The following is a 26981-nucleotide window of genomic DNA, read 5'->3' on the forward strand; positions in this document are numbered from 1 at the left end:
TGACCCTCATGGCCTTTGTTCTGCAGCCTGCAGGTGGTTTATACCACTTTCTCTTGATTCCTTTCTTACAAGCTGTTAACAAGATTTTCAATAAATATCTGTCCTAGTTTAACACAACATTCCCTGTCATGTTGCCAAATACATTCATATTTGTATTTTATGATTTGAGCACTAAGCCCAAAAACATGAGAATTGTCTATATTCATATATTTTTCTCCAACTGGCTGTGGTACAGATGAATATGTATTAATTTGGGGTGTGACAAAGAATCTAATTAAGTTCTTCCAACAATGTAATCGCCTCATCACAAGCATTTGATGAGTTGACTGTTGTGTTCTCCTTCAGAAAGATTTCATTTTTGTCGCTCTCCAATTCAGATTAGTTGTATGATTTTTGATTGGAGATTAGTTGAATGTTATTGGGCGGGCTATGACTGGGGGGGGAGTGGACGGGGCTAGCGGGAAATGGGTGGGGTGTAAGGGGAAGCGGGCGGGGCTACCCTGATAGTGGGTGTGGCTATAACGGAAAGTGGGCGTGTTTAGCGGGGAAATGGGTGGGCTTGCGGAAGTTAGTCGGAAGCCGACTAAAAGTAACAAAAATAAACCAACAGACAATGCATTTACTGTAAACACATCATCTGCTTTTTAACATTTTTGGTTTTAAATAAACTGCAACTTAACAACTAAAGTGCAACAACAATTTAAGTCTTTTGTAATTACGCAGTGTGTGTAAGGGTTGACAGAAGTTAGGCACTACAACTTACAACTTACAAAAAGTTACTTGCCCTTGGGGGCCCCCCAATGGTCACAGGGCCCCAAGCAGGTGCTTAGTTGGCTTATGCCTTGGGCCGGCTCTGTGTCTGGTCAGTCAGACTGTTTATAGGTGTATGGGCTTTCACCTGCAGTGTTTTCATGTTCAAGTCAATCATTACACACAATCTGAGTGAAATTAAGCTTTAAGGAAGAGTGAGGGTCTCTGTCTGGACTCAAGGTGTTCTGTGCTCAACAGAATTCCTCTCTCAGATATTTCTTATATACATCATCTAACATTCAATATTACACAGGAGTCCAGACAGTCTGATGAGGATGGTGTGTGTCAGTTTCAGATGCTGTTGAACTCATTCACTTGACTTGGTTTGGCTGATTAGACAGACTGGATCAGCTGGTTCTTCACTATTGAACCCCCACATCACAAACACCAGGAGGACGACAAGAACAAGCTCAACTGTCATTTTATGCTTGCGTTACCATGACGACTGGGAGCAGAAATATGAGGCTGATTCTGACTGAGCTGATGAAACAGCGTTAGTGTGGAGGTAACCAGTTCTGCTCCACTGGACTTGCTTTAATCAGTGATTAACTGTTAAGATGCCCTCATGATGACCAGCCAACCGTTTTTATTTCAAGAGCACAACAATTGAAGAGAATGAGGTGTGCGACAAAGGCTACCAAATAACCAACAAAAACTCAGAGTGTTTCTGAAAAACAGGAGGCTTTCATTTTATTGTTGAAGAGGAGAGTTACAGCAGTCACTCACTGTCATCGAGCAGAAACACATAAGCCAAGGTGTGTGTATAGCACATGGTATACAGTCCTCCTTCAGTGGCTGATGAAATATTCTAAACATCTCAGACAAAAAGTCTTCATTCTGCTGTTAGATCAGAATCCACGAGTCGCTGGCAATGAGCAAATCACATGTCAGAGTTAATATTTTCTAAATTGCAGTGAGTCTATGACATACTGTAAAGCCAGGCTCAGATTCTAGCATCTTCAGCTCTTCATTGAATCTGGTTTCTGATCATAAGAAATAAGAACAAACTTAATTTGATGTTGAAGTCAATGATGCGTCTGACCACAGAGAAGATGCTGGTGGAGCCTTCACAGTCTGTGACCTGCTGTAATCTAAACACAGTCATAAACACTGGGCTCCAGCTCTGGTGATGATTATTGATCTGGCCTGCAGGCAGGGAGCAGGCGGAGGCCCAGAGCACAGTAAGACAGAGGAAACTTAACATCAGCTCTAAGTGCAGCAGAAACCTTCAACTGGTCAGAACTAATTCACAGCAGAAGAGCGAAGGGGGGTGGGGAGGTGGGGGGGCGGGGGTTCCAGGAGAGCGCTACATCTGTTGGGTGGAGTTTCCGTTCCAGGTGTTGTTGTCATCCTCACTGTCCTCCTGAGTCCTCAGTCGGCAGATTTTACCCTCCTTCTTGAAGTGCTTGGGCCGCTTCTCTGCAGTCGTCTTGGACAGTGTTTCTCTGAGAGGACACACAGTCGGAGGTTGAGGACACACACAGACCAGTAGCATGATGGAGCACCAACCTGATCAATACTACCACTGTCGCTATGGCAATCTGAGCACTGCAGCTCAATGAGCTATTGGTCACACCAGACCAAAGTGAGACTTCACAGCCACACTGGATCTACATGAACACATTCACTTTAGCTTTAAGTATCTTCTAGGCTCATACTAAACTACTCATATATTATAGATAATACATTTCTCATTTCTGTGATGAATCATGACAACACAACATTAGCTGACCTGAGATGCTAACCTTTGACCTTTGACTGCAGTCTAACATGCGAGACTTGATGTTAGGGCCTGTTCATACCTGTTTCAAATGTGTCTCCAGTGACCAATTGTGAATGGATGGCCTGAGATGGAGAAGTGCCGTTTTTTACAATCTGGACCCTATTCCTGGCATAGAATACAGTCTTTTACTCACCTATATAACTTTGGTGTCATTAGGAGTCCTTCAGACGGTATTTAGATCCATTCCAGAGCCGCATATATCCATATAGTGGGAGTGATCAGGGCACCGAAATGCAGCCTCTAAATAACACAGTATCTGCTGCGAAACTCGTTAATTTCACCAATATGTTGTTATGATTCACGAGTGCTATTCCCCTTTGAGTCTAGAGTTTCCTGTTATCCTCATTCAGGGTCTGTAGTTTGACCTACTGACCTCTGAACTGGATGATGTCATCTCTGAGGCACAGTCACTCTGCCTCTTTGTCTATATCATTTTTATAACTATTATATCCCTGGCTAAACACTACTGTTCTGTATAGAACTGTTTTTGCGACGGTCTGCTTGTTTACCTGGATTTTGCTACTGCTAGTTTTGTGCAACATGGCTGAATATTTGTCAGGTTTTGGGGTTGTGGATGACGACTTTGAACATGATGGACGTCCTACCATTTCGGCCGGAGTATACGGATGAAGAGCTGTTTGAAAGGAGGGTGTGGAACCAGTGTTGTTTTCGATGACGATGACGATGACGATGACGAAATATTTTCGTTGACGCACCTTTTTTTCATGACGATAACGAGGCGGTGACGAGATAAACATGGCTCTCTGATGACGAAAACATGACGAGACGTGTGTGAGTTTTCGTTGACGAGACGAGAACAGACGAAAATGTTAGTGGTAGGGCTGTGATCGCCTCTAAATTCCATATTATGGATTGTCATTACTCTAAGCTTCACATGATTTAGCAACGGCTCCGTCAACAACAGAACAACGCTGCTGAAACGAGCCGCTGTGCGCCCGGTGCTTGTGATTAGAGCGGCAGAGAGCAGCAGGCAGTGATCAGCTGCTCCGGTGACCGCGGTGCAGCGGCTCCGCGGCGCTGACGGGTGGTCAGACGTTCAAAATGCACGACATTTCTGCTTATTGTGCGTATAACCTGTCAATTAAAAATCAACAAGTATCTGCAACGCTGCTGCATCCCATCCTTGTGTGGTCACGCCCACCACCTGGCATGCAGCGCACATTCTGCTCAACACACCTGCCGTCACTCGACCAGAAGCTATATGGACGCATTTTAAATATAATCCAGCAGAAAAAAAACTGAATGCACCAGGCTACTGTTACCACTATCTGTGTGTAGGGTAATGCATAATCCTTAGACCATAAGCCATTGGGTGGAAACATTATGTGTAACCATTCCTTTATTGAATTAATTTGTTAAAAGACTTTTTTTTTTTTTTTACTAAAACTGACTAAAACTAGACGAAAACCTTGTTGAGTTTTCGTCGACTAAAACTAGACTAAAACTATCACATATAGAAATGACTAAAATTGACTAAAACTAATAAGTATTTTCGTCAAAAAGACTAAGACTAAGACTAAATCTAAAATGCCTGCCAAAAACAACACTGTGTGGAACATCTGGCCAGAGAACAACAAAGTGCTGCACGTCTGCGAATAGATGGTAACTGGTGGTGTTGCTGTGGAATAGCACTAGTGAATCAACACATTGGTTAAATGAACGAGTTTCGTGGCAGATAATGTGTTATTTAGAGGCTGCATTTCGGTGCTCCGACCACTCCCACTACAGATGTTACTGGTTCAAAATTGCGCGGTTTTTCCTGCACTGCAGGATCGTGTGAACGCGTGTCTTTTCACCACAACTGTTTTCCTCTAGGTGGCAGCACCGTACTAAATACTGCTCAGACGTTTTGGGGACAATGCTGACAGTCACACAATGTAGCCGCGATTAGGAGTGGCGCTGTTCATGATACAGAATACAAGAGGAGAACTAGCTGCAGACAGTAAATAATATAGTAGCCTAGTTTTTCAATTACAAAATGTAACGACGGCAGCTACAGTAGACTATAGCCCACGTCTCACTCACAATGAGCCAACTACAGTACTGTGCAGTAGTGCCGCAGATTTCTCACTCCGCACCTTGTTTGAGAGTGCAGCTGGATGATTTCTTGTGAATGAACGGGTCTGTGTCACTTTGGGGCTGGGCGATAAAACATAGGACAAATAACTTTCCCTCGATAGAAGACGCGGCCGATACAAAGTCGATAGGTTTCATTCATCCATTTTTTTGACAGACAACACAAACAGCCAGTGATAATGAGAGTGGTGACACCGTCAGCCATGCAGCCGGCCTGGACTTTTTATTTTTAATTATGAAGGATCATCTGCGCAAGGCAAAGATGATAGCATCAACAAAACACGGCGTAACACACGCGGCTGTATGGGACAGGCTTTTATTTAATTCAGAACAAACCGCTTAGCAAAAATGGAAAATATAGTCTATAATAATTAATTGATCTGTTGTTTGGCCACTGTTTTGAAAATAACCCGAATTATGAGCAAATAATCTGATCCAGAGCAGCAGTCATAAACAGACTTCTTCTAAATAAACCTTAACATTCAATAACTGGGTCAGGTCGGACCATGGGGTTTTTTTCTCTTCTTCACAGGAGAAAATGAGGTGCGCTGCGCTCACGGACGCGTTGATGTTTTGTGATTTATCTGCTGCCTTGACTCTGCCCTTTATACATGTGCGTTCAGATTAACAATAAGACAAGCCATGGTTGAGTTTATTTAGTTAATAATCAGCATCTTAGTACCTCTGATCCGGAGCGATAGTGTTATGAAAATCGCTACAGTTGAACTGGTCTGGTTTTTAGCTGCTCAATCTCATTGTTTCAAAGAAAAGGGATTGATTTTTATAACGAAATGAAACGAAAACAATATTATATTGATACATTGTTGTAAAAAAAATCCAAAAGAAACGAAAATGAACTAAAGAAAATAACTTTCACACACACATTAAAACAGTGCGATTGGTTGAAAGCTGATAATTAGCCATGTGCTTATAAGCTGATTGGCCGAAACCAAGAACAAAGCCGCGTGAATGGCCAATCGCCATGTGTTAACGGCCGACTGTTTCGATGGGCGTTATATGAATAGAGATGTTAATGTGTCTCATAAGGTACTTTGCACATAGGCTACTTTCTGTAACTGGAAGAAAAACAGCCAGCTGGAAGAATGTGTTGCCTAAATCTTTTACTGTGTGGGAGATCTCCACCAACGGAGAAAGCAAGTGGGACCGTTCTGCCCAGTCTCTGAGCAGCGCACGTTTCACAGACTCCAGCACCTTGGACAATGCTGCGGGGGGAGGGAGGGTGGCTGTCGGGGTGGAGGTGCTGTACTGTAGGCTACAGTAGGGTGAGGATAGGACCCTCAGATGATCTTCTCGGAGTTCGCAAGAACTCGTTGATCTTATCTATGCAGTCTTTCAAGTCCTTTCTGTCCATGCCTGGAAACTCCGTTCTCAGTGACTGCACTACAAAGTTCTTCACATTTTGTGGCAGTTCATGTTTCCCCCTGGATCCGTCCCAGTTTGTTTTTTTTTTCTCTAGCTTTATTTAAAATATACAGCAGCTTTATATTAGGCTACAGTCACCAGCAGGCACACAGACAGCATCCCCAGGACAGGATATCGAATTACGGTCACATGCCAGTCGCTCCTCCCATTCAGTTCTATAACTTTCTCAATGACACTGTCCAGATGATCGATTGTACTTATTACAGACGCTGATGGTCAGCTTCTCCATCCAAAATGTCTGGATCGCTGCTTCCAACTCCTCCCTGTTAGTTGGTTTCGCCTCAGAGCGGATGTAGTGCTTCATCGAAGCCCAGACCAGCTCTATCGGGTTTAGATCTGGTGACCTAAACAACAATGTATCAATATAATATTGTTTTCGTTTCATTTCGTTATAAAAATCAACCCCTTTTCTTTGAAACAATGAGATTGAGCAGCTAAAAACCAGACCAGTTCAACTGTAGCGATTTTCATAACACTATCGCTCCGGATCAGAGGTACTAAGATGCTGATTATTAACTAAATAAACTCAACCATGGCTTGTCTTATTGTTAATCTGAACGCACATGTATAAAGGGCAGAGTCAAGGCAGCAGATAAATCACAAAACATCAACGCGTCCGTGAGCGCAGCGCATCTCATTTTCTCCTGTGAAGAAGAAGAGAAAAAAACCCCATGGTCCGACCTGACCCAGTTATTGAATGTTAAGGTTTATTTAGAAGAAGTCTGATTATGACTGCTGCTCTGGATCAGATTATTTGCTCATAATTCGGGTTATTTTCAAACAGTGGCCAAACAACAGATCAATTAATTATTATAGACTATATTTTCCATTTTTGCTAAGCGGTTTGTTCTGAATTAAATAAAAGCCTGTCCCATACAGCCTCGTGTGTTACGCCGTGTTTTGTTGATGCTATCATCTTTGCCTTGCGCAGATGATCCTTCATAATTTGTGATACATAATCATCAAGTCATAAAGCAAGACAGGCTTTATCATATTACAATAGTTTCTGTGATTTAGGCAGGGTATACAGTAGTTAGTTCTAGTTTAATAGCCTAGAGTTTAAGCTGTGGATTACTGCACAGATCACCGAGTCATCCGGCTGTCGTCCTCCGTTCTCACAGATGCCACCTGGTGGTTGTTTTGGCACATTGAGGCTATTCATTAAAACCTCTTGTCTCGCCAAAGAAAAAAAATGCCTGAGTCTTGTGGCGTCTCGCGTGGACCACGCGTGAAGTCCGCAATTTTGAACCAGTAACATCTGTATATGGATATACACGGCTCTCGGATGGATCTAAATATCACCATGGGTGAGTAAACAAGCGCATTCTATGCCAGAAATAAGGTCCTTGTAAAAAATGGCACTCCTCCTTTAATGCAGGTCTGAAGAGGATTATCTGATGCAGCCCTCACTGTGTGGAGGTGCTGAAGCTGGATGGTGGTGGATGTGTGTGTGTGGTCAGTGCACACTGACTGTCCCTCACCTCTTCGTCTTGTCTGAAGCTGATGAGGAGGAAGAGGCGGTGTAGGAGGAGCTGGACTGCTGGGTGGGGGCTGGGGATGCTGCTCCTGCTCCAGGAGGGGGCGAGGCTGGAAACATGAAGGAGCTGAGGAACCTCCACACAGCCAGCAGAGGGTAAAGGATGGTACCCAGGATGGCCCAGATGCCCCCCCCAGAGGACTGGACCACTGTGTTGGCTGGCCTGCCTGAACGCTGAGGGAGCACAGAACCAGACACACCGGTGTAAGGAACACTTCAACACTCCCACACCCACACACAAGGTCAGGGGAGCAGGCTCTGGTCCATCTGGACTCATGTGACCGGCTGCTGCTCCACTCACCGGTAACAGGACGATGGAAGCACTTGGCGCCAGTTCCAGCTCCTGCAGGGTCTTGTCCATGTCTTCTTCTGTGAACTCTCGCCGGGGGAACATGGTTGCCAGGGAGAAGTTCCTGTAGCGGTTTCCCACCTCCTGAGACAGGAACACTGAACATTTAGCAGTGGCTCCACAAGAAGGGACAGAGTTACACAGGCTGCACCTCATTCTGCCGTCAGTTCACTCACACACCTCATGGAAGAATGTGAATCAGCTACAGCCCTCTACCACCATCATCATCATCATCATCATCATCATCACCATCATCATCATCATCATCATCATCATCAGCTCAGTGGCCAAAGTAGATGATATTGCTGTCAAGTTTAATGTAGCTGTGTTTCAATGGATCCCCTCAGACAGTCCCATCAGTGTTTGTGTTCAGTGACATGGGGTTGGCCTCCCATGCTCCGAATGCCAATACGAAAAATAACAGTAGCAAAACCATCAAAGGCCCTTTGTGGACATGGATTATAAATGAAATGATGTGTATAAAATGGAAAAGGACAATCACATATCATATCCTGATCCAGGGTTTTCTGGGCTGCTGACAAGACATGTATTGTTTACTCTTCTTTGTGGGACACAGTTTTCTTTTCAACAGTCAACTGCTCTGTCTTCCCTTATAGTTCATGCAGGCACATAATGTAACTGTAACCTGCCTCTATTTAATACTGACTAGGAAGGCCAAAGTGTGTTCATGGAACAGGTTGGACTGAAGTCCTTCTAGGCTACAATATAGAACGTCTCTGGTTGGACAGAATTCAACATCAATTCAGACTGGGCTCAGATGATGTAATGCCTGTCAGATCCACGGTGAGGCGATACACACCTGAACGGCAAACAGCCGGGCCTCCTGCAGTCTGCTCTGTGACGGGAACTGGTTGGTGAATGACGAGCCATCTGGGAGGCGGAACTGGATGCGCGCTACAGTGCTGATGTGACACACAAACACACACACAGTTTATTAATATTAATGATGAGTGTTGTGGCTCAATCTTAAATGTGTTGATGTTACTACAATGATGGTCCTGTAGAGTTAGAACCCAGGTGATCATTATCTTTAGCATCATAGTTGTCCTCTGTTGCAGCCCAGTGTGGCACACACATTAAGACCTCACACCACAAGACCCACTGCCTCCAAATCTGACACAGTCTAACTTATTGGCTCTTGGACCATTAGTGGTTTACATGGACACTTTCTGATTGAATTCATTCTGAATGAGTCTTTCTGGTTAACTGTTTACATGTGATATGATCTAATCCGATCGGGTGTTTACATGAGCCACTGCATTTATTCAGAACCGACGTTTTCTTAATGGGCCGGTCCGACCAGAACAACCCGGCTGGTTCTACGGCTTCGGGCCGAAATTATATAGAAATGACTCGAGTCATTTTTCCTCTTTTTTTGTCCGAGTCCGTCTGGGTTCAGGCTGAGAATTAATGCTAGCGAGACACGTCGAGTCTGGGCTTCAACACCCGTGGGTCCGGTCTGTTGAGAGCTCAGAAATCAAAACACAGCGCGACTGATCAAATATGGAGATCAATGGTCTTATTAGCACAGTAGTTGTTCATTGTTTTGACACTTTCATTCAAGCATTTGCAAGTGAAGAAACGTCACTACAAATTTACGTCGGCATGGAGCAGAAAGAATGGAACCAGAGAACATTCCGTTTCACCGTTTACATGACACAATTTTCATTGCTTTCAGATTAAAGCAATTCTTACCGATCTGGCATTTCACTCAGCACAGCACAAACATTTGAAAATCAACAGCTCCACCTCCCTCACAAGTCCCACCCACCTCTCCCTCCTGCCGCACCTCCACGAGCCCCCTCCCTGCTGCATGCGTTGGCATGGCAACGGTAAACAGAACAGGAACGCGAGTGAAACGGGAACAACACAAACAAACACAACACCGGAGTTTTAAACCGTATAAACGGACTCAGTGATGATGACTGATGAGTTTTATAACAAACTGTTGTTAGCCTACTGCTACTTGAGATGCAGGGGAAGTGATTGTTACAGATTACAGTTCTCAACGAGCCGGGCTGGCGGCCGGACCAGCGCCACCTGATGCGCTGGTTCAGGGCCAAAATAAATCCAGACCGAGCCGAGTCGAGCCGCGCCGGTCCGGAGTTCAACCGGGTCCGGACCGCTGAGAACTCACAGAGCTAACAGTAGCCTAGCCGTTAGCACTGGATGCTTTATAGACACATGTGACTTCCTGTGTTTACGTATCACTCGGGGCTGCTCACTATCAACGTTACAATATCAGACATGAAACTCCGCGACCAGCTGCGGCTGCAGTTATTGGTCTTTTAAAAGACTATTTATTTCCAAAAACCTTCTTTCTTGTGTGTGTTGTGACTCGTTTATATAGAGCATTTTAATTCGGTTTGGACATCTAAACCGATTCTAATAGAAATATTTGGCTCCATGTAAACCCAGCAATTGAGGTCCGCTCTGACAGGTGAATATTGATAAAATTACTAGAATTCTTTAGATTTTTACTGAACATCAATGGTCTACAATCCAAGGGGACTGAGATACACATGCAAAGAGAAAGATTGGTTAATCACTATTTACAAACAGACTGTGGTGGTGTCTGAATCCTTGGGCTCTATATGAGGCCTGGGATCTGAAGCTCATGGTACATGCACACTTACAGTAGAGCATGTCTGTATAGACCGAATCGCCTTGTTGTTTACATTCTACTTCCGGGTAGAAAACCAGCACATAATTTGAATGAGATCAATAGTAACGAACGAGAGTTTAGCTATATATATATATATATATATATCTTATTATCACGCCCTATCACCGTTTAGACAAATCTGAAATGATTGAAGAAACATTACTATTTCTGTGTGTGTTTTGTGTTGCTATGTGTTGTAATTATTCAGTTTTGGGGAATCACAGTGTCTAGAAAGCATCAGTGGCTGCAGCTGACAGGGACAGCAGACGGCGGTTGCTAAGCTAACGGCAGCAGCTAAGCTAACAGCAGCAGCTAAACTAACACCAGGACGTCAGCTGTTAAAACCCTCCCATTGTCGGACACAACAACAAATTAGATAGCGAAACTCTCGTCCGTCACTATTGTTCTCATGCTGGTTTTCTACCCCAAGTAGTTGTAAACAACAAGGTGATTCGTCCTATCTTTGTGCTGTTTAAACAGTGGACGCACCAACAGGAGCATGGTTCAAAGAGGCTGTGCATAATCTCTGGATTATCAATGGGAGTGTTTTGGGCATAACATTCCAACCAGTTTACGTCTGCAAAGCCATTTTAGCCTAAAGAGGACCACTACAAACCAGGCCTGGAGAACACCAGTTACCACTGTCACTCTGGAAACATGAGCGGAGCTCTGTACCTTCTCTCCCTGACCACGGCCTCCCTCCTGGCCTCCTGCTCTGCCTGTCTGGCCTGCAGCAGCGCCTCCCTGGCAGCCTTCTCCTCCTCCTGGGTTTTGGCGTAGCGGACTGCTCTGTCGGCTCGGTCCTGCAGGACAGGGGGACAGAAAGCTTGTGTCAGGGGGGGTTGATGTGGCTTGTGTGGATAAAAGCAACATGTAGCTGTCTGCACAGATGTGGTTCAAATGTGGTTCTGCATTTTGTCTGGAGGTCCTTCATTTTACATACAGGTCACAGGTGTTGAGTTGAGTGTCTGGAGTGTCACAGTGGACGGCGTTGGGGCTGATGGTGATTCTAACTGGTGAAGTGCACCAATACAAGGACAGGTGAGTACAGGTACAGGTGTGGAGCTCTCTGCAACCAGCCATTACCAGCTGGAATGAATGGGCAGGTAGAGTAGGTGTTGAAGTTAACACATTTCCCAGTCTACTTAAAGCCTGTAGTACTGGAATGTGATTGATGTATCTGTGGAACTGTTCAGAGAGTGAAGACCTGGATTTGTTTCAAGAACCTGTACCTGTCTACTAACATACCAAGTATGACATCAACTTGACTTTGTAGCAGCTTGGAACAGTGATGTGGTGTATGTGGGAGAAGCTATAACACTGACTCAGACTCACTTACCTCCATTACAGAATAAACTCATCTAGAACTTCAAGTGACTGTTATTAAATATTATAACAGTTTCATTCCTTTGCTTCTGAAGAGGAGGATTCTTAAACACATTCAAACTGCACTGAGCAGGTGATGTGAGGATGTTGTGCAGAGTCAGACATGGAAATAGCCACATGTGTCACAACAAGAATGTCTCATTATGCACAGTAAGATTACTGGACACACTTAACTGCCCCATAATGCATTGCATCTCTTCAGACCGCATGTTGCCTCAAATAAGGTCACAGCAGGTTGACCAACAGGTGTTGGTCAGCTGAATCACATCCTAGTGCAAACAAGTGATATATTCACTCTGATCTATACAAAATATCCACCGGCCCTCACTGTCACTGTAGGGGAGAGTGAAAAGCATTCTGGGATACTGGCTGTATAGTCCCAAGTGAGCCGGTAAATATGGTACATTTAGAGGGATAGTTCACCCAAAATTCAAATTTCACTCATTATCTACTCACCCTCATGTCGACTAAGGGCTGGGAGAAGTTTCAGAGCCATCTGATTCTGTACCTTCTCTGAGTTACAGGGGGTCTCGGCGCAGTACTGCATGTCCATATGACGGTAGCGAACGGAGCTCACTTTTCTTCGTCCAAAAAGACACACCAAAAAACATCCAAATACCTCCATACTGCTTGTCTGTAATGTCCCTCTTGAATTGAAGCCCCGACATGAGAAATTAAATAAGTATATGTTTTAAGCTTGTTTGTAGCGGAAGCTCCCAGTGTCTCAGTTCACTGCTCTGCCTGTGTCAGTGCAAATCGCGCTGGTGGAGCCGTGAACTGGGTCGTGCAAGATTCCGCTACAAACAAGCTTAAAATATATACTTATTTAATTTTTTTGGGAACAATTTCTCATGTTGGGGCTTCAATACAAGAGGGACATTACAGACGAGCTGTGTGGAGGTATTTTGGATGAGGAAAAGTGAGCCCCGTTCGCGACCACAGCACTGCTGCACGGACCCCCCCTGTAACTCCGAGAAGGCATGGATGACTCTGAAACTTCTCCCAGCCCTTAGTCGACATGAGGGTGAGTAGAAAATGAGTGAAATTTGAATTTTGGGTGAACTATCCCTTTAATGTAGAAATAATCGGCCCATCCATTGCTGTGTTTGTAGAGAGGCGCTCTGAACACAGTTGGACACTGCTTTTCATTTCATCCCAATTTAAAAGTGTTAAAGATGAGTTACCATGGCAATCTGCTGTTTGACCCGCTCCCTGGCAGCCTTCTCCTCAGCTTTCTCCCTGTTCCTCTCCTCCAGAAGGCGCTTGGTCTTATCATCTTCTTGTTTCCTTTTATAGTCCAGCATGTCCTTCCCCATCTTCCTGCGCTCCATCTCCTTCTTGATCTCAGTCTGAATGAAAGGCAGCAACACACACGGGGCATTTCTTTGTATTCTACACATTATTGTGAGTTAGCAACACACACGCACAATAAACAAATTGAGACACTCACCTCATCCTCTCCTTTCTTCTTTTGCTCTCGTCTCTCCTCTAATTTCTTGGTTAACCTGACAGAATGACAGACACACGTCACATTCACCATAACATACAGTCATCATAACTGTAACTGCACCTTAATGCATCAGTACTATATATTTCCCTCTAAGCTGATGATCTCTCCATGTCACTGATGTCATATAATAATTATCATCTTTGTGAAGCTGCTGTGAGGTCAGATTGTAGGCATCTTAACCTGGGTTCTAGGGCTGCTTGATCATGGCAAAAATCATAATCATGATTATTTTGTTCAGTTTATTCAACCCATTGACCTTAAAACGACACATTTAGTAAACTTAGTGAAAAATCAGGATCACACACCTCCACATACAGGGATGTGTATGTGTAACGGAGGTCCGCAGACCTGTGCCCCAGTCACGAGGTACCAGTAAGGAGAAGTGACCGGTAGCGGCGGTAGCGGTACCGGATGTAAACTCACTCACCCATAAAAGACGTGCTAACCAATTTGTCAAGCGGTTGTCAACCTCTTGGCGAAGCGGTTAGCATCATCGCCTCCGGTGCGGGAGGTCGTGAGTCCGATCCTCACTCAGGGCAAGTCCAAACCAAACAACATCGGTCACATATGGTTAAAGGGACATTGTAGGAATTATATTACTCCCATCTAGCGGTGAGGTTGTGTATCGCAACCAACTCAATCCTATTCTTTATGCTGCATTCACGTGGAATCGGGCAGATGGACGACAGCCACTGCACAGCAACGGGATAAACAAGTGGTCCGTCGGCACGAGGCAAAACCAGACACACGTGACAATATGTCGTTATGGCGATGGCCCACATTTTACCGGACCTCTCTCGTCGACATAAATGACATCCGTTCACCTGAACGCAGCATCAGTGTGACCCTCCATCCTTACTCTACACCACCGTGATGGTTTTCAGTCAGAAGCCGCATCCATCGTTTCTCCCAGAGCCGACTGCTCCGATGAGTCAGTGTTTCCGTGGTTACCTACAGTCACGCTGCCACTGAACGTAAAAGATGGCGGCACAACATGGCAGCCAGCACTGAGCTCACCAGCTCTATGTAGATATGAATGGAAGATTCAAAGTTTACCAGAACTCTTCAGTCTGTTGATGGACGGAATTACTGATTCATCAAACACAGACTTTGGAGATGTGTGTGCTTTAAGATTTTGTCTAACATTGCTGTATAATGAAGGGTTTTGTAAAGGGCCTTACTTTGTCTGCAGTGATCATCTAATAGCTCATGTGTTGAGATGTTTTCTCTCTTGGCTGCCATGTCACTTTATTGCCAACACCCCAACACAGAGCTGGTGTCCTATCTACGTGTACGTCAGTGTTTCCGCTAGAAAAAAATGTCATCGGACAACGTGACCGGCAGGTTTTCAATTTACCGGACAAATGTTTGAAATTCCGGTCATTATTAATAAATAATAGCCGACCGCACAACTGAAAATATTGTAGCAACCCCGCAGTAATGTTGTTGTTATGGTGTTTAAGTTCCGTGATTTCTGACTGACTGTCAATGTGTATGGTACGGGCCGGGCAGGTTGGATGAGAAGCTGAGGGGCCGGGGTGAGTGTGAGGAAGACAGCTGTGTGTGTGTGTGTGTGTGTTTGTGTGTGTGTGTGTCTGTTAGGGGTGTCACGATTCTCCAAATCCTCGATTCGATTTGATTTTCGATTTTAGGGTCACGATTCGATTCGATTCTCGATTTTTTTTTCTTTTTCTTACAGCACAGACGCCTATGCTATTTTCAGACTAGTCTAGTCTACGATCATTGGTTTTATTCATCAAATGTTGTACAGTAAATCTTATTTCAAAAGATGGGATACATATAAGTGATGCAATTTCCATAATGTATCACATTAGGCACTAATGGTCACATTTAAATAATTTCTTTACAATATAAAGGTAACATGCCCCCAAAAATCCAGGGGCCAAAATTGCCCCCAAGGTTTTGAAACAAATATATTTATATCTTTACATTATCATAATTTAATTTTCATTAATTTACCGTCGTGTCTCATTATTCTCCTGATGTCGGCTTAATGTAATGTAAACGAGATTGCGCTGATACGGAGAGTCATGTGACAGACAGCGGGGCAGAGCTGCAGCTGCTGTGCTGCGATGGACCTGATGATCAGGTCCTGATCAGACTGGCGGTGGCCCACAGTCAATCAGTCCCGGATCCTCCACCGTCACAGATCCCCCGAAAGCCCCCGCAAATAATACATCGACAAAAAGTGGCAAGTTGCACCTTTTCGTCGGCTTATTATTTGCAGGGTTTTTTTTGTTTTGTTTTTAAATCTTCGTCTCTGCAACATGCGGCTCTCAGTGCTTGTCGGTGTTGTGTAGTTAGAGCTGTGTCTCCCTCCTGTTTCCCAGGTGGAGGGGGACAGTAGCCCACCAGGGCTGGGTGATAAAACGCTATAAATTGTGAAATAACTTTTCTTCGATAGAAATATGAGACATGGTCGATAGTTTTCATTCATCCATGTTTTGGCAAATAGCCAATTATATTGAGAGTCGCGCTGCGCCGAACCAATCATGTGGCTGGAATAGAGCCGGTCAACATGTGCATTTGTTTGGGTTGCTGCAGACGTGCACATCAGCTGACACCGCCGGTAAAAAAAAAAAAAAAAGAGAGAGCGAGGGAGAGAGGGAGAGAGAGAGAGAGAGAGAGAGAGAATGAGTGAGTGTTGTCTCGAAATAAAAAGTAAAGGAAAACTCGGACCAGTGACTGACAAGACGCTTGGTGCGCAATGGGGACAACGGGCAGTTGTAGCTTTGCGGGCAGGCGGGCGGGGGGGATCGTCGATCCTCTCTTTGACTTCGATGCTCGAGATCGTGACGTAATTTCGATCGATTTCGATAAAAAATCGAAATCGTGACACCCCTAGTGTCTGTGTGTCGGTGAGTGAGTGAGGAGGAGCAGAGGAAGAAGTGAGAGCCGTCAGATAAGTTTGTGTTATGTTGTTGTAGTTACGTCGGGTCGGACGCTACAATATCAATAAAAACATGTGCTTAACATAGACGTCGGACACGAAATAGCCGCGGAGCGGAGCCAGTTTCCTTTCGGTGCCGTTAACCGACTGTGCCAGATGCGCCAAGGTGCGCACCTCTGTGCCAGGCTCGCGCTCTGCCGCGATTTGTGTTTATTCATCACAGAGCGCGCGAGAGATTAATACACACATTCACACAGGCTACACACACATACGGGCTACACATGATACACGACACACAGCTGAGGGGCCGAGGCGCGGCACGGAGAAATGCGCATCTGGTGGCGTGCCCCCCGTGGGTGCTCAACCTGGTCAGTGGGTGCTCGTGCCCCGGAGCACCCACGGAATCGGTGCCTATGCCGGACACGACTGTCATGCATGTGCGCTGCTCTGTGTGAGGTGTGAGTCGACGACGGAGAAAGAGCGCTATGCGGAGGTGACTGAACGGAACGATGTTGCGCTGGTCGAAAAATCTATTCATGGTGGACGTAATTTACTGTTAATGCTGTCAAATGACCACATAAATTCTAAAATAAATATTGCACAAGCCTGCGCTCATAGCCTACATAAAGAACATAAAGCAGCTGAAGGCCTATTCTCAGATGCAATAATTTGCAAACATAAAACACAACTTGGACTGGCTCATTTCATAATAACGCGGCGTGCTGGTAACTTGGCTAATAATAAAAAGTCCGCTGCTTTGCAATAATAACTCCACAAAACAAACTGAAAAAAAATCCCTTGACAAGTTCTCTTTTTTTTCTTTTACTTTTTACGCATTTTCGCATGTGTGAAATGTGCTGCAGCTGTTTTAAAATCTAATGTGTGCAGTGTCTCTGCACAGCTTGAAATGCGCATCAGTCTTGAGACTTTGCTCTCCGCCAGGCGACTTCACTGTGCTGTTTTGATGCGATTCTGTAGAGTGAAGCCTCTCTCCATTCAGGGTAGATGTCGCTGAAATCTCCGATTTCGTTTTTTTTTTTTTTTTTTAATAAAATTCAAATTGTGCTCGGGAGGGAATATTTTCACCGGACATTTTGACCGGCGGGGTTAGAGAATTCCGGACTTCGGCAGATTTTACCGGCCAAAGTCCGGTAATTACCGGACAACGGAAACCCTGGTGTACGTGTGACCATACCTCTCCACCTTGGCATCCAGGTTTTCTTCACTCTGTGCACTCTGAGCAGCTGAAGGGCGTCCGTTATCTGCTGGGTTTGACAGAGGTTCTACATGGAACAGGAACAGAGAGGGGAAGCACTGGTTTATGGATACCATGGCACAAAGCAACAACAAGCTGCTGCAGTCATACCATAAACTGTATGGCCCCACTAACCCCTTCAAGACTGCCTGCTTTCACTTTCACATTGATGTAGAACTCCAAAAAATGGTCAGAGGGCTCCTGTAATGAAGCAGGGGTTCGCCCAGTTGTCACTCAAAGAGACCACACCCTTAGTTAAGCAGAACATTCAGCTTTAATACAATTTCAACTAATGAGTTAGATAAAACATGTTTTTTTCTGTTGTGAGGTTCAACATTTTCACAGTGGAGTCTGTGGGGACTGACTCACCCTAGTGATCATAAGAGGAACTGTAGTTCTGGGTCCTGACTGAGAGCTGAGTGATCATAACACTGATTCTCACCCTCACATGATCAACAGATTACCATCATCACTATGATTGGAAACATCATTTCTGGTTTTGAGTGACTGCAGATTATATTAGCAGCACTCCATTAGCTCTCTGTGTGAACTCCTTTAGACCTTTATACAGTCCCCTTGTCCAGTTGGAAAGAGAACAAGACTGTGTATTGATGCTACACCTCTTTCATCATATGCACCATTGTTACTAAAGGAGGCAGAGGAAACAAACATCAAACTGACTGAGCAGAGAGAGTTGGGGGTGGGGGGTGGGGTCATTGGTAATGAGGTGTCTTTCTAATGACTATGACCAGATCTACATATCAAGCAGAGGGCGTATAGAGGGATTATTTGTTTACCAACACAGCAGGTGCGTGCGCAACCTGACTGCAGAAAGAACTGGTTGTCAGGGTTACCTTGAAGTTTACTCCATGGATGTGGTTTACTCAAAGTGGTGTTAGCTAGCAATGTTGTCAGTGTACTACAAACCATTTATCACCTACCGATAAAAGTGTGTGTTTTATAACAGCAAAACAAAATCAATCATTCTCTCAGGATGGAGGATCGAGCTGCACAAGCCACAGACACTCAGAGCATAGCATCGGTCATCGGTAAAAACAACTATGTGCATCCCTACCTACAGCTTTTTAACAGACAGTCGTGTTCAGGACATACTCTTCAATTATAAAACGCCGTGGCTGTGAGAACTGAGGTGCTGCCTAGTCATGGACAAGGGAAGAGGACGGACATGTCTAAAGTCTGGGTCATTGTAAACAAGGAGAACAACAGCACCTGACTGCGAACTGGCTGGGTATGTCATTTAAAATAATGTAACATTAACTAATCTTAGCTTGCTTTCTATTACCATGTAACCTCATCTTCAGTCACAGTCGTAAACATTTCACAACTCATTCGCTGCAGTTATACAGCTGTGCCTGCAGGCCTATCCAGCTTTATCACCATTCAAACCAATGTGTCACATTATGTTGCTCAAAATTTATCTCCAATGTACTATTTTCTCTCTTGTTTGCCTTGAAAGGGGTGCAAGTTGACGGTATTCTGTAAAACTTGTGCTTTTTGTTATTTTTATCAACACAAAAAGATAGTGGCTCTTGCTGCTCTCTTTCTGCAGGCGACATGTGCAGTAGAACGCCGATGGGGCTAGAGTGACGTAGACTGATAATCCCTCTACAAGACCTGCCTCTAAAAATGCGTATTACCTACTGCAGGTAAATAAAGTCCCTGTCCACCTGAGGAGCTGTAAAAGTGACTGAAAACCCTCCTGATGATGTGACAGAAACTGTTTCTGTTGAATCATTTTGAAAGAGCAACAGCCAAAAGGAAAAGTCTGACACCGAGTCAGTCTTCATCACTCACACATTTGTGTTTACAGGGCTGACCTCAGGCCTGCTGCCCTCCTTCTCCTTCCTGATGATCACTTAATGAGGAGTAAAAGAGTCCAGACCCAAGCTGTGGTCTGCCTCTCAGTGAGCTCACCTTTTGCTGTTCCTGCTACCGCTGCAGTCTCTATGGCTTCTGCTGCTGATCTTCCGGTCACCCCTGGAGCCGAGTCTAGAGCCGAGCCTGGACCAGGTTCTGTGGGTGTGCTATTATGGGGACTGGTCTCCACAGAGGGACTTGCCTCTGGTGACGCTGCTGCACCACCGATCTGCTGAGCATGCATCTGTAAGAAAATGGGGAAAGTTATGACATAATGTTTAAAAGGATGTCTTCACCTCTGGGTCTTCTCCCTTCAGCTACACACGTTTCATTCCTCTGAAAAGTTGGCTCTGCACGTCCTTGAAAATTAACAGTGATCAATGGCGTATACCCACTTATTTTTCAGTCAGTATTACTAAAACCCACTTCTAAATTCCCTCTGATGCGCATCATTCAGTAGTGTCTGCAAGCTTGTCATTTGGCCAGTCACAATCACGACAGCAGCACGATCTTCTCTCCCATGGACACAGGCACCTTTTCATGCTGCGTTACTTCTATAGACAGTAGTACTCCGTCTCCACTCAGTGCTGCCTCCCAAGCCGTTTAGCTTTGACTGACAAATTAAAGACTGTGTTGCGTCGCCCAGGACAGCTGGAGACACAGGAGCACTACAAACTCAGGTGATAACAGTAAAGTGAGATTCAAATGTAAACAACAGATCACTTTCTGAAGTTGATTTGCTGTTCATCATTACTCTGTGATTATTTTTTACCTTCTGTTTGTGACACTGATACACTTCTCCTCTGATAATTATAGTATAGTTAATATGCCTAGGCCTTCGTTTTTTTTGCGGGACAGTATGGACTTTTTTTTTTAAAGCTGATTGGCAAGATCTTCTCCAAAAAAACAAATGGACACAAAAATGATGTTTCACGTTAAAAATCTGCATTTCTCCAACAGCTACAGGACGTTGGGAGGGAAAGAGGAGCTGGCTGTAGATGCTTTAATGTCTGGCACTGAGGGAAACCCCTGGTCTAACATGTTGGATGACTTTCCTCCCATCTGTGTGTTTTTCGGTCGTGAAATATTCTCATGCAGCGGACTAAAATAAATATTCTCATACACCTCCTTCACCACAGAAACAGGATGCTTGTTCACAGCTGCCTGCTCACCAACGGAGGAGGAGGCTTGTGTTACTGTTGCACACGGCCTGATTGATTCCTGCACTTTCTGTCTTTGACAAGTCCTTTTAACTTGCGGGGAAATCAGCTCATAGAAACTGTATGATGGAAAATATTAATGGTATTAAAACCTTGACCTTTTCCTTGTGGTGTGTGGAGAACGGAAACCGGCCGGTGCCTGATTTACAATGAGTGACAGAGAGAGACAGAGACATTTGGAAGCATCTGAAAGTTGTTCTATGATCAGTACAGTTAAATCTGCACCTCTGTCTGATAGTTGCGTGGCCTATTATGGATCTGGGGGGCATTATGATAACCTAAGACCAAGAGAGAAACAGGAGTGACCAAAGCAGCAAGCAGCACATGAATGAATGATTCTTTCTCTCTCTCTCTCTCTCTCTCTCTCTCTCCCTCTCTAGGCATGACAAGTACAGTTTATTGTATCTCACTGTGGAAATGTTTCCTTAGATTTAAACACATGTTCATAACAGCAAGTCAACTTAATATTTCAACATTTTGGCAATTTCGCCTATTGCCATAATCTCTATAGTTTTAGGAATAGGTTCATTATCTTTAATTGTCGGTGTCGGCTGTTTTTAGATCAGCGGGGCAGAGACATGAGCTGCGCAACAGAGGCTCACAGTATTTCCACGTTTCCCTCATTAAACAAAATAAACAATCCAACAACTCCAAAACGCTCTGGTGGACAAGTTGTGACCTGCACATTCACCACACTATGAGATAATAACATATAATCATGTAACATTACGACACATGAAGCAAATACTCAGAACTACTTGCGCTTTTGAAGTCACTCTGCCCAGCATTTGCCTCGAAAATGTCTCATAACGTTCTGTTATTATCTCATAGCGTGGTGTATGTGCTGGTCACAACTTGTCCACCACAGCGTTTGGAGTTGTTGGATTGTGTATTTGATGAGTTTGATTAGGGATAAGCAGAAATACTGCGCGCCGTGCAGAGCTCACGTCTCTGCCCCGCTGATCTAAAAACAGCATGCACTGACAATTAAAGGTAATGAACCTACTGGGATTATGGCAGTAGACGAATTTGCCAAAATGTTGTAATATCCCTTTAATAAAGTGGCAGGGCAAACTGAGTTACTACAGTATATTAATGAAAAAACAAGTTAGAAACTGTCTTGACATATAAATTCATGCTCATACTCCTCTGTTCAAGAGCTGCTGACATGTTTTGCTGAAGATGCTCGACAACACTAGCAGCTCAGATGTTGAGCTGATGCTAACCAGATGTAATGTGTAACAATGTTCACCATCTCAAGCCAGAATGCTCGCATAAGACACAACATCCAACAGCAACTGATAGAAGTCACTGTTGTGCAGGTTGTAAAGGGGTTGAGGGTTAGTACTGGACAAATTTAAACATAAGCCTTATGGTGGTGCTACAGGAAAAGCTAGAGAGTCATTCTGATGTGTGATCCATCCTGAGGGGCCTATGAGTGCATCTCTAGATAGAAAAGATACAGTGGTGAGCCCCCTCCCTCTACATTAAACTGCACACAGTCTGTACCTGTTTTACTCTGTTGATTCTCTTCATCAGTTCTTCAGCAGACACACTGCCGGCGATGACCTCCAGAGGTATCCCATTCTCTCCTATGAAGAAGCTGGAGGGTATGCACACCACGGGGTCTTCACAGAGGGGAAGGGTTAAGGAACAAGCTCCTAGTACTGGTAACTCACACTTTGTAAGCCTGGCAGTCTACAGTAGCAGCACTAGAATAAGTAGCTACAACACAGGGTCCGCTGAAGCCCAAGGAATCCTACACATCAGTGAATCTGGTTAAATTGGTTAAATCTGCACCAACTTTACAAACACACAGATTTCAACAATCTCCAGTCTCACACTGTTTAGGCTCTCATAAAATATTCCTTTACTGCTAGCCTGCTCCATGGTAATCTGTAATGTTAGTTTGGGTATCTATAGACCCAGCAAGGCAACAAGTAGTGAAAGAAGCAGCTTTCCTCACAGTAGAGTGAATAAGTGGACTGGAACTGGAAGCCCAATGTTGCTTCAGCCAACTACTTACAATGACAAAAAAGGATACAGATCTGGGAGAACTGCACACATGTCTCACTGTGGAAGGAAGACGCAGCATCATTTGGTGAAACTCCACATACAGTGTGGTCAAGACAGGTTGTTGGGAATTAAATGACAATAATAACAAAAAGAATATATGAACTCAGAAAACTTGTCTTGACTTATAGAGCAGCAATGTTTCAGTCAGAAGTATAAGCAATTTTATGATTTTTAGATTATTTGCACATTTGGGATTGTTTATATTGTTGAGATGATCAGCCAAACTGAAGCTTAAGACCTATGAATTGATCTGTAGGATAGATTGCCGCAGTAAGTGGCTTTATTGACAGTTTCTCTCAGCAGGTCAGTACTACAGAGTAGTAAGTAGCCTATATGGCGATTACTTACAACAAGGAGTCAGACTAATAAGTCTATTGAAAGATGAAATTCTGATTAGTGCCATCTAACCTAAACGCTGTCTTCCACATCAGAAATTATGTATTTCCTGACATAACGTCTAAAAAACATTTTGTGTCATGTCAACACATTGCTACTGTCCCATACACAGAGGGGCGTGTATGTTGTAATGGAGCTGGGTAACTTAAACCTGAAGAGAATTCTCACTATTCACATGAGATGACATTATTCAGTGAGAGCAGAGACCCTGTCCTCCGTGTTGGGGCTCCGGTGCCACTGTGTTCAGCAGACTGTCACTGTATCAGGGTGTACGTGTAGTTAAGTCCTGTGGGAGCTCCTGAAGACTGTGGCCTCACCTGCAGCCTAACATCATACTGTGTCTAACTGAAGTCATCAGTACCTCTTGGCATCCACCCTGATGGCCACACAGCAGCGGAGTGCTGCCTCCGAGACCTGCTCATCCTCCCAGCTGGACGTCAACTGTGCGGACTGTTGGTCCTCCCCTGTAAACAGAGATGACAGCTCACTGACCACTCATTTACCATGGTGACACATCATGGTGGAGTGGCTAACAGCTAACAGTCTATCTGTGATACATGACCCAGGTCAGTGTGATGACCTCAGGTTACCTGGCTAGCCGTCGCCCCCCGCCCCCCACGAACCGGCCATCCCCGTAACGTTCCTGTCAGAGGCTCTGTGAGTCATGACGGGGCTGTCAGCTCGGTTAGCCCCGGGCCTGACGTTAGCCGCTGCTGCTGGGAGCTGGACTTCATCTGGTTAGACTGTCAGTTACGTTACACGGACCGGTAACCTGCAGGTCCAGCTAGCACTGTGTCCAGGACACTGGGCTAATAACGTCGGGGTGAATACGCATCGACACGTCTAGTTTCTTTGACAGCCTGACAGTTTGGTTATGCTAGCTGGCTAACGGCCACGTACGACGGCTAGCTGGCTAGCACCCAATCACTTGTTACATACAGGCTAGCGTTAGCACGCTAGCTAATGGACACACATACACACAAACAGTGTTACCTGTAATGACAACGACAAAAACGAAACTCTGCTCTTTCGCCAAGTTAATGGCATCAGGAATGGAGCCGTCAAACCAACGCATGTTGTCCGGCTGTGTTTTCTCTGCTCTGCTTCCCTGACGCTGTGAGCCGCTGGGCTAACCGTCACATCGGCTCATAAAGCCTGGTAAGCCCGTCCTACACCGGAGCCTCAGCACCGAGCTGTGTCCTCATCAGCTGGGGGAGGCTCAGGTGACCCAGCGTCATCTCACACAGTGCTCTCATCGACAGCCTAACACTCACACGAACTGTTTACATGCACTGTTTACAAAAACTACAAATCAGAGAGGGAGCCAGTAGGCTAACACATAAGCCACTGGAAAAACACAATGTCAAACTACAAAACAAGATCCAAAGATCGGGAATAGCAGCTATACAACTATATCTCAATAAACTAGAATATCATGGAAAGGTTCATTTAATTCAAATTGTGAAACTCATAGGCTATAAGATGCACTCGACGTTAGATCGAAATATTTAATGTTATATTAGGCTATATAATAATAATAATAATAATAATAATAATAAGGGTTTTCTATGGAGTTTTTCCTCAGTCGAGAGGATGTTGTTACGATGCCATGTAAAGCCCTTTGAGACAAACTGTTTTAAAAACGGGCTATACAAACAGAATTGCCTTGCCTTGCCCTTGCCATTTTTATTGTAGCCTAGCGAATGATTATGGCTTTGGCACCCAAAATTCTGTATCTCAAAAATAGCCTGTTGTGGAAAAGTTTACCATTGTAACCGAATGGTGTCACAGCTTAACTCGAAACACCTGCAAAGGTTTCCTGAGCCTTTAAATGGTCTGGTAGCGCCACTATACTATTATATATAATATATCATACATGTATACACTATCATGGAGAAGACTACCACCACCATCATATATCACTATAGAGGGTATGCACCTGGTATGCACATGACGTCACGGTACTCGGACGCATAGATATATATACGTAGATGCCGCATCTGACGCTGCTGCCCATTGGAACGGATTGTCGCCGCCGCCGCCATCTTGAGCAGGAGGTGTCTAACTTTTACTTACTGTAGTCTACAGAGGCAGAGGTCTATTACTTAATTTTCAACCGATTTTCAAGCCGTTTGTTTTAATATAAATACTACAATTCTGGTACATAACTCACGTTAGCAGTTAGGGTTCATGTAAGTGCCATAAAACTGATTTAATATGGCCTAGCACAATTATATAGGTAGCCTACAGTGGTTTACACTCACTCGCCGGCCTCATCACCATGGCAACCACAAACTCACAGCCGGGGGAAACAGCTGATAAGCCTAATAGCCTACACATCAGGCAACAAAATAACAAACTATTAATATATTAACTACCGGTATATGCACTAAATGTAACACATATCCCACCCTATGATACGTTACGTTAGTTTAATTTATGTCAGATAACTTACCTACATCAAATTCAACAAGTTCATAACAGTTCTATAATATAAAACAACTTATTACTGGAGAAAAATTCTTCCATGTCTCTTCGTTTTGGCGTTTCTTTCATGGGAACATCCGTAAGTTACGCGGCACAAAAGTTTGGCATTTTGCCAGATTCACAGCTGTCAAACCATAGTGTCAAACCCTCTGACTGTTGACTGCTTGTCAGGAGGAACTACTCCTCAAGATGGCGGCCGTGAGACATTCCAAACAAGCCCGAATGCGGCATCTACGTATATATATCTATGACTCGGACGTCGCTGTGGAACGTCCACTGAGTGGCAAAAAGACGAGTGGCAGAGCCGCCAAAGTTTAAAAACGAGCAAGTAACAAAGCGATTTTCTCCGAGCCCACACAAGTCTGACATGTCTAGCTTTGCCAGCATGTACAGCATGCATGACCTAACAGAGCTGCTAAAAATCTTGAGGATACGTCTCACTTTGACCGAGTTACATTCAAGAACCTGTTCTCAATGACGGAAAGTAAATTCACTGGAGCGGTCATTTTTTTTTCGATCGATCAGCTGTGTTTACCGTTTCAGGTGTCATAGTTCTGATGTTTAGACAGATAAATTAGTCCTCTAACACATCCTACAGTTTGACTTGTTAGAGTTTTTCAGAATAAAAGCAGCTCGTGTTTTAGTGTCGGGAGTCAGTGTCAGGATGACAGTAACAGCTGTAATCTCGTCCCTCTGCACAGTAACAGTGAGCCTGTCAGTCACTCTGCAGGTGCCACGGTCACTGCGTGTTACAGGAAGTGTCCGTGGAGCAGACGGTTTTGGAGAGCTGGTTGTCGATTCCTTTTGACATCAATTTGTTTTGATATAAGATATTTTATCCAGTTTATGAGTCCACCGCTATCCGCCAGCATGTTGAGGGACGCTTGTTTTGCCACTCAGTCCGATCGAACGGGGCGTTGCCGAGGGCAACGTGACGTAAACGCATACCCTCTATTGATAGCCAATATGGTTGGTCCTAGTAGCTAGCCTATTTACGGCAGTTAAATCCTGGAATTAAAAAAGACTAGAGCCATGGATAACATCAAGTCAGTGACGGCTGGTATCAATGGGCTAGTGGGGCTAAGCCCTCCCTGCATTACACAACAAAAGATGAGGAAAAAATATTATATATAGCCTATATTATATTCTCTAAATAA

At 44.4% G+C, this 26981-nt stretch overlaps 1 protein-coding gene across 1 annotated transcript; it reads right to left on the reverse strand.

Annotated features, from left to right (window-relative positions):
• Positions 1-1472: 1472 nt before the first annotated feature.
• ubxn4 (UBX domain protein 4) lies at positions 1473-24534 on the reverse strand. Its single transcript, XM_085766120.1, has 13 exons — positions 24331-24534; positions 23699-23801; positions 22910-22938; positions 22375-22493; positions 19703-19889; positions 17708-17795; positions 13542-13596; positions 13276-13440; positions 11381-11508; positions 8840-8942; positions 7972-8103; positions 7615-7844; positions 1473-2255 (listed from the first exon to the last, which is right to left on the reverse strand). The coding sequence occupies exons 1-13, from the start codon at positions 24410-24412 to the stop codon at positions 2117-2119; spliced, it is 1560 nt and encodes a 519-aa protein (XP_085622246.1). The 5' UTR covers positions 24413-24534; the 3' UTR covers positions 1473-2116.
• Positions 24535-26981: the final 2447 nt, after the last annotated feature.

The sequence above is a fragment of the Trachurus japonicus genome, chromosome 21 (assembly GCF_045865225.1).
Source record: "Trachurus japonicus isolate A0001 chromosome 21, Traja_1.0".
Classification (NCBI taxonomy): domain Eukaryota; kingdom Metazoa; phylum Chordata; class Actinopteri; order Carangiformes; family Carangidae; genus Trachurus; species Trachurus japonicus.

Coding starts and splice junctions, on each gene's coding strand:
- ubxn4 (XM_085766120.1), bottom strand. CDS start 24,412: ATGCGTTGGTTTGACGGCTCCATTCCTGATGCCATTAACTTGGCGAAA. Junction 13,597..17,707: donor CTGGATGCCAAGGTGGAGAG/GTATGGTCACAC, acceptor TCATTCTGTCAG/GTTAACCAAGAAATTAGAGG. Junction 7,845..7,971: donor CTTCCATCGTCCTGTTACCG/GTGAGTGGAGCA, acceptor GTGCTCCCTCAG/CGTTCAGGCAGGCCAGCCAA.